The sequence below is a fragment of the Furipterus horrens genome, unplaced genomic scaffold (genome assembly GCF_987537825.1).
Source record: "Furipterus horrens unplaced genomic scaffold, mFurHor1.1.pri manual_scaffold_4, whole genome shotgun sequence".
NCBI lineage: Eukaryota > Metazoa > Chordata > Mammalia > Chiroptera > Furipteridae > Furipterus > Furipterus horrens.
Window position 1 is genome coordinate 93,234,764 of NW_028327174.1, and position 13,450 is coordinate 93,248,213.

The 13,450-nt window shown below is 43.0% G+C and overlaps 1 protein-coding gene across 1 annotated transcript in view; it reads right to left on the bottom strand.

Moving 5' to 3' along the window:
* The window catches only part of ATP8A2 (ATPase phospholipid transporting 8A2), a 587,729-nt gene that overhangs the window by 57,463 nt on the left and 516,816 nt on the right, over window positions 1-13,450 (bottom strand). Inside the window, exon 34 of the mRNA XM_090273780.1 lies at window positions 603-691. Within this exon, the coding sequence (XP_090129906.1) occupies window positions 603-691 (89 nt within the window). The remainder of the gene's footprint in view (window positions 1-602; window positions 692-13,450) is intronic.

A 13,450-nucleotide genomic window follows, 5' to 3' on the forward strand; every position in this document is an offset into this window, starting at 1 on the left:
AAATAATACATTTTAAAACATATAAATAAAATTTAAGAATGAATCACTTCCTATTTAACCTACGTTATAATTTCATCTTTGTGATTAATTTTCTCCTAGACTAGTAAACTGACACTTCAGAAGAATTATATTTGAAGGATTCTTATGGTGAATTATTTGGAAAAGTGAAGAATACTTTATTCCAAGTATTTTGCAATTTGAAATGAGTTACACAGACACAATTTTCCTTAAAGCCAGGTTATATCTGTGTTTACTTAGCATTGATTCTTAGATATAAGGAAAAATTAATTTTGAGTCATATTTCTTAAATCTGATGGAACAGGTCTATACTTAGAAACTCTCCCTTATAATCATGTACAAAAGGCCTCATGCTTCACACGGTCTGTCTTGGGGCTCCTTTTTGTCTATGTTCTCATACAAAGGTGAAGCACAGGTTAAAAGGAAAAAAAAGAACCAAACACAACGTCTTTTACATCCTTCACTGGCATGTGGCAGGAGACCAGAAGTCCCAAAGCACTTCACATTGCATGACAGGGCTTGTGAAGGACAACTGTATGGACCAATGAGCAAGACTTAGGGTTATGACTTCATTCTTCACTTACGCTCTCCATGCCACATCTTCAATCAGACACGCGGTGGGCACCAGAAATAATCCCAGCCAGAAGTGTGCGGAGCTCAGGACCATCGCTGCCTGCAAGAAGCAGAAGTGACAGAAAGTATTAATACTTTGTCTTTCAAAAACAGCAAGATGTAAGATAATTTAATCAATGTAAAACATTCTATGCAAAAACAGAAAGCACTAAATTCAGTGAAAGTTAAACATAGACCTAGGAGGAATGTCAAAAAGCCTGACGGGCTGAGCTCTTTACCACGATCATCAGCTCTTCTCTCCATTCTTTCATGTTGACAAGTGCCTCACTCTTTTATAAAGTGCTTCAGGTACCTTTCCAGTCGGAATGCTGTCCTAAATTTCTCCTATGAGAAAAGGGGCCACCATATGGAATAAATTTTTCTTTTAAAATTCTCATCCAAGGATATGTTTATTGACTTTAGAGAGAGGAAGGGGGGAGAGAGGAAGGGCGGGTAGAGAGAGAAGCAGACATCCATCTGAGAGAGCAACATTGATCGGTTGCTTTCTGTATGCACCTCAACTGGGGATCAAACCTACAACATTTTGGTGTATGGGATGATGCTCCAACCACAAGAGCCACCCAGCCAGGGCTAAGATAAACTTTTACCCACCAGGCTCCTTTCATTTACCTCACTTATGCATCAGTGCACGTTCTTTCACTGCTCATTCATTCACAGAACCAGTATCTTGGAGTAAAGCACAGTGATTCTCAATATCCAGAAGAGGAGGATGAACAGATTATAGGCTTTGCCTTCAAGGAACTTAAAGTTGTGGGGTACAAACTCACAAAATTACGTAGTGTCATTTACATGACACAGTGGAATGTATGTGTCATGGTCATATTCTATGGGGCTTCAGTGGAATGCTAGAAGGCCGAGAAGTCTTAAAGAAGACAGAATATGGGATGTGCCTGGAAAGACACAGGACTGGACCAGATAGGGAGGGATAGACGGAGAGGACATCCAAGTGGAAGGGCGGATGATGGGAGAGCAGCCAGAAGTGCTGCCTTTGATGACATCGATCCTGGCATGCTGAGTTAGAAATTGTTTGGGAGGAAACAGAGTGCGTTGGAAGGAAAAGAGTTGCAGCGCCAAATCTGCTGTCAGTGAGGTGAGGAGCTGAAAACTGAATGTAGAGCAAATGGGGACTGGGGAATAGAGTCCTTAGATTTTGGTTTTTGAGTGAGCAAGGCCAGAAGCATAGAGCTGGCTGGTCATTAACAAGCTGGCCTCGAATGGTGGACTACTCAGAAAGGGACCCAGGACAGACCCTTCATGTTCATTGGTTTTTCTTGTCTGGAGTTCTCACTACTTGATTCTACTGGAATAGATATTTTGTTATAACTCATTGCGAAGCGGAGTGAGGCTGAGAAGTGAGGTGAGTGGAGGAGCTGCAGCGTGATTAATGTCACAGACTCTCACAGGGAATTGGTGGGCTGAGAATCAAGAAGGCCCCAGTGCACCCTTCTTCACACTGCACAGAGAAGGTGGGGTTCCCGCTGGCCCTAGCATGATAGCCAAGCTTTGACTCACTCTTTAATTTCAATTTTCTGCTCCAGCTTGCTGGCTACACTCATACCCAGACCCTTGTGACTCCACCAAACTCAGCGTCTGTCCTCATAGCTTATCCATTGGCACCCTCCAATCCTGGGCAGTCACGGCAAAGCCGACACCTGACCATGCCTGTCTGGCTCCTGAACGCCACACAAAGCCCTGCCTGTGCTATTTGGAAGTTATGACAACAAAACAGAAGCAGTGGGGTTGTGGTAAAGCTGCACTACCCTCCCTGGAGGACTTGCTTTCCTTTCTAAAAACAAGAGGGCTGCCTTTTTTTAAGAGCAATTCAATACCTTACAAAGAGGAGGGTACCTTTTGCCCCATCAATCAAAGCTCTCAGAATTCATCCTAAGGAAATAAGTAAGGAAATGTATACAAGAATATTCACATGGTACTTGGACTATCAAGAAAGAAAGAGGTAATTGTCCAAGAAAAGGACTTAATATATTGTGGTCCATCCAATGGACTGCTATGCAGCGATGAAAGCGATACAGAATCACATTTCTTGACAGAGTTGTCATGTTACATTGCTAATGAAAATCTGGGTCCTGAACAACCTCTCACAGGACCCCTCCCATGGAAAGGAAGATGATTGGCCCAAGCCTCAAAATTACACTTGAGATGCTATCTTCGATGCAGCCACCCACAAGTCATGGCCTCTTTGTGTTGATACATATAGGTCAATATACATTGATATACACCATCGTTTCTGTAGTTCAGCTTTGGTGTTTCCTCACCTTTAAAAAGCACATTTCAGGATTTCAAAAACAGTGGGGTGGCCCAGACCTCGATGGACTTGAGACTACCAACCCCTCTGCATATGTGTGTGCTTATATGTTCAGGAGAAATGCATGGCATCGGGTAGCAGAAGAACAATTGCTGGTTTTTATTTTCAGAGATCTTTGGCTAGCTCTGCTTCCTGTTTTGTTTTATTTTTCTATAGAAAACATATATTACTTACATGAAAGAAAGTTACCCCCACCTTCCCTACAGGAAAATTTCAGGATGGAGTTGAATTAGCAGGCTCCTGTCTGCAGCCCTGCCTTCCACATCCAATCCACTGGCCTCACTGCTGACAGGGTCCCCAGGGGCCCCCTGAGTGTATCCCTTGGGTTTTGCTCTCAGTACAAGTGCCTACCTCGGGTGGTGCTTGGCTCATGGAAGGAAGACTTGTTCAAGAAATATTTGTCAAAGAGAAAGATCATTTAAAAATAACATTTTACTGCCCTAATGTAGTATTTTAAATACATTATTAAACTTAGTAGAAACTTTTCATTGCTGAGGGAAATAAGGAAATCAAACTTTGAACTGCCCTGTTTGAAGTATGAAGCCCCTCCTAAATTAACAAAGGTAATTTAGAGATTTGAAAGTATTGTTTTGTTGTTGGTTTTTAAAACCTGGAGCTGTGAAAAAAACAGTTATATAACTAATTTAAAAGGTGTGTCTCCAGGAAGGTTTCTACCATCCTGATTTTCAGATTGACTAAGATCCACATTCCTGAGTCTTTGCTAAAGCCACAGCTTTAGTCATTTAAGTTTAGTTAGATTTTTCTTGTTTCTTAGCATAACAAAAAATATTTATTGAGCTGAGCTAGGTGAAAAAGGCTCTTAATTACTCTCCCCTCCCCCACACTTATACTACTGAGTGAGATTTTATAAACAGCCTTTTGATATGCTCACAGTCCCATTGGGAAGGACTTGGTTAACAGTCTTTAGCTAGCAATGACTATTTACCGCATAGGTACCAAATGCATAGGAACCCACTGTGGTCATAGTGACCCAGGACTAGAGCACTCATTAGCTTCAGTGTGCTGCTAATCACACACACACACACACACACACACACACACACACACACACACACATCTACAGTGCCCAGGACCAGCCATCCCAGAACATGGAAAAGGTTTTCCAAAGGAGGCTGGAGTAACCCAAGCCAGGGAAGGACAGTGTGTTCTCCGGTGTGGGGTGAATTTGAAAAGATGTGATAGAGATGGAGAAGGCCGTGGCTCACATGTGAGAAGGAAACGAAGATTTCTGTGTACATTGCTACGTGCCAAACTTCCCACAGAGCATTTCGTTTACTCCTTCACAGTGCTTGTTTTTCAGAAGAAAAATGAACTCTGCAACTTCCCCCGAGGACTTGCACCCAAAGAGTAGGGTTATCAAGATTCAAAGTGAAGTTCACACCCAAGCCCTCCTCCCTCCAGCAAGCCTGAAGAATGAGGCGCTCCCTCCCCACCTGCCTCTCTGAGGCGGAAGAGAAATCTGTAGCTTAGAGATAGCACAACACTCAAGGCACAAGTCTAACTTCAGTTTAACAGCAGAAACACCAGGCCCCAAATTCAAAATTTAAGTAGAAGAAAATTTTGAGAACTTGTGGAGTTGCAAAAACAAAAAGAAACACAGGAAAAAAAAAATCCCCCAAACCCTCCACTCCCACAGAGCAACAGTAATAACAAAATAAAACTCTGACCTAATGATGGCTTCCTAAGAACACTTGGACTTGTAATTCCTTTCTCTGCAGGAGAAAAGAAAATACTATGGCTCCATGAAGTCCTCAGTGAGGCCACATTCACTTGCCACAGGAGGGAGACAGCAAATTCCAGGTTAAAATCTGTTTCATTTCATATAGTCATTTTCCCCCCATACAAAATGCCCATAGTCTGGTGCCAATTTTAAGTTTCGATTTACTGAAAAGGGGGAAGACATTTCAGTTCAATATTTTGCAGCATCTTCTGAAAAACTCAGGTCAGAAGCCCTGTATGAATGTAAATAAATTTTTAGAAAAAAAAGACCAAGTGACTCCAGAAGCACAGGACATGCTTCTGATAACTCAAAAAAATAGCCAGCACACTCAATCCTGATGCTTTAACTGCCAACCCAGTGGTGCACTAGGTCTACCTTCACAAAAGGGGATTTGAACCTACAGCCTCCAACACAAAAATCTGCCTCCTCAGCCTCCCTGTTATCTACACCTGATGATGGGAGAAATTAAGCAACCATCTAAAAACTCCTACAAATGTATTGCTATTAAAAACAAAAGATACAACCAACACATTTTTTTTGACATTAATGTTTTTGTCACCAAAGCATACGTAGCTTTATCAGTGGATGTCACTATTTTGAAACCTCAAATGTTAGTGGTGGTTCACTAACACAGTCATGTGATAAAGGTTTCTTCAAATGCCACCCTATGCTCTTAACAAGCATATTTACCCTTCACCCCCACCCCCAAGAGGAGAAAGCCATGATCATGGAGGTTATAATTTAAATACAACAGGTCCTTGAATAACAGTTTTGTTCAACTTCACTTCATTATGTTGACCAGATGCTGTAGGAACTTCACTCTTGTTTATATCAAGTAGCCTATGGTAAAATTGGTTTTGTTATATGTCATTTCACATAAAGTCACATTAAGTGAGGACTTTGTATACTAAAATGCACAGATCTTAAGTACTTAGAAGAGTGTTGACAACTGTGTACATCTGTGTAACTACCATTCAAAACAAGATATAAGACATTCCCACCATCCCAAAGAGTCCTCTTGAGCCCTTTCCAATCAATCTCCACATCCAACAGGCAACCACTGGCCCTGATTTCTGCCACTGTAGCTAAGTTTTGCCTACTCTAGAATATCATAAAACTGGAAAGATAGAATACTCATTGTTTTTAATCTGGCTCCTTTCATCCAACACAGTATTTCTGAGAGTCATCCACGTTGTTCCATGTATCTGTAACTTGTTTTTTATTTTTTGAATAGCATTCCATTGTATGAATATATTATAATTTGTTTATCCTGTGGATAAACATTTGAGTTATTCCCAGTTTTGGCCTGTTATAAGAATAAGGCTGGTATGCACATGCCTATACAACCCATTTTTGTATGCATATGTTTCCCCCTCTTTTGGGTAAAGGGAGCCCAGGGCCCTGACTGGATAGACAGGTGCTGCTTTCATGTAATTCACTCACTGGCTGCTGTGGGACCTGAACAGTCCTGTGGCACTGTCTGTGGCTCACCCACACTTCCTAAGATAGAGTAAGGAAGTGTTCTGCCCCCTCTTCCTCCCACAGATGTGGATAAAACTGAGGTCTTAAATCGAGAGCTTGCTGGAGGCACCACTGGGAAACGGCATCTGAAACGACCGAAGAGGGAATTACTGGCTAGTGTTTCTTGAAAGCCAGGGGGATGTGAGGACTTCTGTGGGAGGCTGGGTCTCACAGTCTTTAGAAAGAGCACTGTCTCAGTCCCGTCTGGCTGCCCAAACAGAATACCAGAGCTGGTAGGACTGAACAGCCATTCGTCCTCACAGTTCTGAGACTGGGGTGCCCACATAGTAGGTTTCTTAAGAGGGTTCCCCTGGTTTGTAGATGGCCTCCTTCTCACTGTGTGCTCCATGACCTGTGTGTGTGTGTGTGTGTGTGTGTGTGTGTGCACGCCTGCAAATGCATGTGTACACCTGGCGGATGAAAGGAGGGAGGGAGAGGATATCTTATAAGGATATTAATCCCATCAAGAGGGCCTCATTCTTATGACCTCATCTAAACCTAATTATTACCCAACAGCCCCATCTTCAAATACTATCACAGTAAGGATTAGAGCTTCAACATATGAGCTGGGGTGGGGGGGGCACAAACATTCAATCCATAACAAGCATGGACTTCTTGCCCAGGTTTCAACCCCAGTTTTGCCACTTACCCTAACTTACCATATTCACTTTCCTTCCTCTGTAAAATGGGAAAAATAATACTTCATTGGGGTTACCATGAGGCTTCAATGAATTAATAAATGTAAAGCACTATTTAAAAAGTGCCTGGCACATGGTAAGTGTCATACCTGTTACTTATAATTGATTTTTTCATACTGTTGACAGAACCAAAAATCTTATTTACACATCCTAGAAGTTGTGGACTGCGATGTAGAGTAGCTCCTGAGTGGGTTTTGAGGGGGAGTTGGGTCCAAAAGACTATGTTTTGCTCCAACTCTCAGGAGGAGGTTTGCCTGACACTGTTCTCAGCTAGGTGACAGGTTGAGCTGCAAGCTGAAAAATTCCCAAATTATACTGCAAACAAGTTGTGTATTGGTGCTGGGCAGCAAGCGTTAATAGTGATGCAGACAGAAAGGTAGGATCTATTTTTTTACACTCCAGTCTAAGGTGGACTTCCTAGCATCACACCAGGCCAAGCACTGCTGCTTATCTCTGGTCTCAACGGAATGACACTTAGAGCCCAGACTCAGCTGTTGCTGCCCGATGATGAAGGATGTTCACCAATAACTTTGTGCCTGAGTAGAAAAGAAAAAAAGAGCAGGTGCTAATCCTCTCCATGGAGCTGCATGCCAAAAGGCTAAATATGGTACCTGCCTGAGTTGCAGCCCCAGGAAGAGGGGAAATTCTCAACTCAAATTGTGTTCCAGAGCTTAGCTGCTTCTATTGAACTGAAGGGTGAGTGGGGTCTCCCTAATCATACAAAATGGAATGGCCATTTGCTTATCTTTAGCAAAGACTGAAAAGGCATTCAGAGCTGAAGATCTTGGAGATCTTCTTGGCCTTCAGGTTTTTCTATAGACTCCTAGTTGTCCAGAACCACAAACTGAAGACAAAAATCATTGTTTCTGATGATAAAAGCTTCTTTCACCCAGGGAGCTGGCCTTACGGTGGGTACATAAGGCAATCAGCAACCCACGTAACCTGAGAGGAGTGACCCTGGGAAGGTCCATCTCCCCAGCTTTTCTATTTTATGTTAATGAAGACAAAGGCAACAGGAATTACATAATTCATAGAAGATATACACACATGCACAGATCTGCCATATGAGATATTTAGTCTCACTGGAAAGGCCTTATCAGTCACTTTTTGGGCATTTAGAATACCTTTAAAAATGTTAATATGACTGTGAGGATTTGTGTATTCTAAATTAAGAGTATTAATCTGCTGATATTTACATAAAATCACATGATAAACAAGAGACTTCTTACATCTTCAATATCACCCAAGGATTTGAAAAATAAATCCTTACATACTAAAACCAAGAATATTTTCATAATAATTTGAATGATTTTTTTTCCCCTTACAACTAGTCTTCAAATAAATATAACTTTTGAGAGAAATCTCCAGGCCTCAGGGATATGTCTGTCTTCTCTCTCCTCCACTGTTACAAGTGTTTCATGGTCAAGTTTGAGGAAAGTGGAATTAAGAGTCATGAATACACATCTGGGCTCAGAAATAATTTATGCATAAGATGGCTTGTCAGCAGGCATAGCACATTCACAGGAGTTGTCAGCAGGAGCTAGGGTAGACATGGAAAGGCTCTGAATCACCAAGCTTTAACTGCAACATGATTTCACTCAGATGCAGGCTTTGCTTGGCTCTTGCTGTGGGTCAAGGTCTTTCTGCTTGCCACGCTCTTGGATTTCCTAGGGTGCTTCCCAATCTATATCCCAGAATGAAAGTCTAGAAAAGGGTTCTCAGAAGAAGAGAGTTTTTCATCTCCTTGGGGACATGGTCAATGTGCTCCTCTGCCTCACTAAGTCACAATGTACATGTACAGAGGGAGCAGAGTTCCAGAGCCCAATTCAGCAGCCTTGAGCTAACTCTTCATTGTTCTGGTGGTTGTGGTGGGGAGGGGGTTGTATTTTCTTAGCAGTGAAGTATGATGGTGAAGAATAGAATGGAATGGGATGGAATTGTGCCGGAGCCTTAGACTATGACACAGATTAATTAACCTCTCTGTGCCTCAGTTTCCTCTTCTGTAAAACTGAGGAGACAGTAACATCTGCCTCATGTAGCTGCTCTGGCCTTCATATAGTCAGCAGTGTTTGTAACACATTCCGTTTCACCCAAATCCCAAGAAGCCCTGGGCTAAACCTTCAAAAGTAAGCATATACTTTTTCCTTCCTCAAATTCTACCTTGCTCCCCAACCCTTGAACATCTGCACGATGCCTTGTGCTGATCTTGAAACAGCTTTGACTGTAAAATGACTCAGATGGAGCAAATGAGCTCAGTGGCTGGCGCATGGTACCCAGGAGTCTGAGCCCTGGCCAGCTGGCCGCCGTCCACCCCTCAGCTGGCCTTCCCGGAGCAGAACAATCTGGGGACCCCTCGATGAGACATTTTCTCCAATGTTTTCTTTAACTCTGACAACTGCAACTGAAATTTAGCAGCAGCTTGTGGCCCCCCGGGATTCCTTCAGCATATTTCTCTCTTACTGTTGCTGTTACTTTTTACTGCTCCTCCACACTAAAGTTCAGATTTCTTTTTTAATAGAAAAAGCTTCTTGGGGAGAAAAGACTTGACACAGCAAAGAGTTTATGAGGACCAAATGATATTGCAAAATATACATTCCAAGCAGCAAATTAAGAAATTAAAATAATGCTTTCTACTTTTTAAGTTGATGTCTTTCTTTCATGAAACAAACAACTTCACAGTCACAACCAATCTGCCTTCCTTCCTCCAGCAGTTCTGAGCACTCATCATGTGTCAGCCTCTCAGTTATTTACAAGAGAAGCAAAGATGAAGAAAGCACCTCCTCCTCCTCACCTATAGGCATCTTCACACTGACAGCAGGTAGTGCCCATGGTTAAACTACTTACTCACCTCTATGTATGTACACTACTGGGCACTCATAGGGATATGTCAAGAGACCCTGCAGTAACTCTAAACTCCCCCAAAAGGTATCCAAAATAACATACATGTCTATTATTCATCTAAAGCCAACCCTAACATCTTACCACCCCTTCTCTAGCATGTCCTGTTTTCATTAACAACACCACTGGCCTCAGGCACAAATGAGAGGTAGGCAGGTCTTGGTGTCAGCACCTACTCTCTTCCATCCAACCTCCCTTTCTGGGTCCTCCCACACTGATTATTTCTCAGCTCCACAAACCCCCCTGCAATTCTTCAAAGCATCCTTTCAACAGGGCATTGACAGGTTAGAAAATAATCATTTTTATAAAAGGGAAGTAAGTTGAGTGAGCAGAGGAGGTTTCCAGTTGACACACAGCAGTTCTCCAGACAGACAGCCTCCTGTGCAGGAATCACAGACCATCTCAGGTGCTCTCTAGGTTTAAACCCTGGAGGTAAATGCTCACCTTCCTCTAAACATGGCCCACAGAGTATCTCCCCTCTTTGTTGTGACCCTGCCCCTGAGACGCAACACCAGAGACTCTGGGCCTGGCTGCGAGTGGTCCCATGTGACACTGCTTGACCCAGCAATCCATCAGCCTGCACGTGGACATGGACAGGTGAGCTTGTTGGCACATAGCACTGCTCATCTAGGGGGAAAATACCCTGTTACAACCGACTTCACACCACAGGCACACACCCTTTCCAGGTAGATCACAGATTGCAAGGTGAAAGGCAAAACTTTACAGCTTTTAGAAGAAGACTTAGGAGAATATCTTTACGCCCTTGATTAGCTTTTAGAAACTATATAAGACAGCAACAACCATGGAGGAAAAAAGATGATTCTGACTGCATTAACATGGGAAACTTCTGCACTAAACAACACCACAAACTTTAAAGAAAAGCCACAGGCTGAGTGCTTTCCAGTGTGTATTCTAATTGTGGTTCTATCCATTAGGGGAACTCATACATGCTCACAGATATGTATGTACAGGAATGTGTGCTGTAGCATTTGTGGTAATTGCAAAAAGATAACATAAATGTGTATTAATAAAAGAATAAATAAATTTTGGAGTATTTATATAACTGAGAAGAGCATTGAAATGAATGTACTACAATTATATCACTATGGATAAATATCAAAAACAGTGGGAAAAAAATCCCAAACAACCCAGTGTTGAGGAGAAAGGTGTATATGATACAATCTATATAGAGTTTCAAAACTCTGCAAAAATCAATGCTGTGTATTGTTTATATTTTGGTAGGTTTATCCACACATAATGCATACATGAAAATAATAAACATTAAAGTAATGGGAGTATTTCTATTTCAAGGGGAATGAGATGGGAAGGCAACTAGGGGGACTCAATCATATGGTTAACATTTTACTTCTTTTCAAAAAGACATGAGGCAAATCGTCGGCAGCCGTCCGTCTCGAGAGACGATGGTGTAGCTTCTTAAGAGTCTATCTGCACTGCCGAGAATGGCTGTGCAGTCCGACTCGGGAGTGACACGGTATCTTGTCTCCTCCCGTGTTGAATCGACATCTTACGATGACGCTGGAGTGTCCTCTCCAGTGAAGCTGAAGCTACAGAGCCTGGGCAGGGTGATATGGAGGGTCTGCTGTTGCCCATGCAGCAGACCCCCCCTCTCTTCGCAGCTGAAGGGTCCAAGGGAAAGACGGAGTCAATACAGCTTGGCTTCAGGTGCGCCGCAGGAGTTGCCGGTGTTGACTACAATGTCAAACCGCCTTAGGGACTCCGGCTCCGGATTTTCTGTCGGGGTTTACTCCCTTAGCCTTTCCCCTGAAGAGGTATGCCGCAAGGCAGCGGAGGTTTTTTGGAGTCAGAGTTTTCCTTCTCTGATGTGCCCTGACTGGAAGATCGAACCAGCGACACTGGTTCGCAAATAGTATATTAATATTTGAATAGTCTCAGTATTTAATTCCATGTCCTTTGCCTCTGTTTGGGAAATCAGCCACAATGTTAAAACTTCTATTCTAAGGCCACGGCATGTGGCACAGCTGTGTGAGACCCTGCACCAAGTGCTGGGTTGCAAGGATGGGTCCATAGGTATGAATTCACAAAGGTTCAGTTCAGTGTGTGATGCTGCTAGGACCACATGGACAACCAGAGGGCCAGTCCTTGGTCTCTAGAAGCTTTTGGTTACCAGAGGAGGCATAGACAGAGAGTTATAAGGCAAATTGGAGTAACACCAGTTTTATGAGAGAGCTACTGTGTGGGGTCATTAAGATTCCATTCAGTTGCAGGTGAAGAGATGCCCTCCAGCCAGAGGAGCAGGCGGGAGTATATTCTGCTATAGAAAAATGTGCTTGGTTTGGGGCATATGCAGAGAAGTAAACCTGAAAAAGAAGGCAGGAACGCTGGGCTGAGAGGTTTTGGTTTTACCTGGGAGACAACAAAAAACTACAGAAGGCATGTGGAACAGAGAACACCACTCAAGGCACCAGCGTGTGGGAACTCTCAAAAGGAGAGCAGATTCTGGAAGGCCAAGAGAGGAGGCCTCTGAAGTGGCCATGAAGACAAAGGAGGGCCTTGATCAGTCAGAGTGGTGGCAGTGGAGGGGGCAGCACAGGGTCTGAGCAAAAGCAGGAGTGGGCAGTGGAGGGCAAGATGGAACCAAAGGTTCTGAAGTTCAGGAGGTTCTGGTTTTGGAAAGAGGTTGAGGAAAGTTGGGTGTGGAGGTCACAATAAAGATGAACATGTGAGATTGATGAGGACAGCCACGGGAGAATAGGGGCTGCAGTGTGCCCAGCGGAATCAAATGCTAAGATAGTGTAGAAGGCAGATTTCAGTGACCAGGTAATGAAGGTGTAGCCTTGCCAAGGAATGGGGAGGTGGCTGTGGAGGACGACCTCAAAGGTCCTGAGGAAATCAAAGAGTTAGGAAGACATGATAAACAGAGGGATTGTCTGCACAGGTAGAAAAATCCCCAATGGTGTAACAAAAGTCATGAGTGAAAAATCAGTGTGCATCTGACAAAGGGAGAAGATGCTATAAGCAAACACATGAACCAGAAGAGATATGGCCGGAGGATACTTCAGGAAGAAGTATGTGGACTCCTGCATCCTGGTCCTATGTCTGAAGTGAGAGCTGTATTAGAATATATACTGTATAAATTGATTGAAAATGTTTTTTTTAAAGCAAACAACCCACCAGATCAGTAGATTGGATGCTTTCAAAAGGAAACACTGTATTTTAACTCCTGTAATGAGCCTAATATGAGGTATACAGAGAGGAAAAATGGATGGTAACTGGGCAAAAAAAAGGGTGAAAGTAGCATGTTAGAGATCTGAGGCAAGCAAAGAAAAGGAGAAACTAGAGTGGGGACGTATTTCAGTCTAATGTGTTGTCTTGTGAGCATCCTGTAGACTTCCTTCCTAGGACACTCATGCCTTCTTTACAATTGTTAAGAAATGTTGGTACCTGCCTAGCCCTTTAGGTGAACAATTGGACTTTGAATCAAATCAACTTGTCTTTCTCTCTGCTCTGAGGCTTGAGCTCGAAAGCTCCTGGGTGACTTGTGAAAAGAGCAGGCAATCCATTACATGTCCTGTTTGCACCTTTGTTCCCATTACAACCGTAATTCAGACGAGACACACACACATGCGCGCGCACACA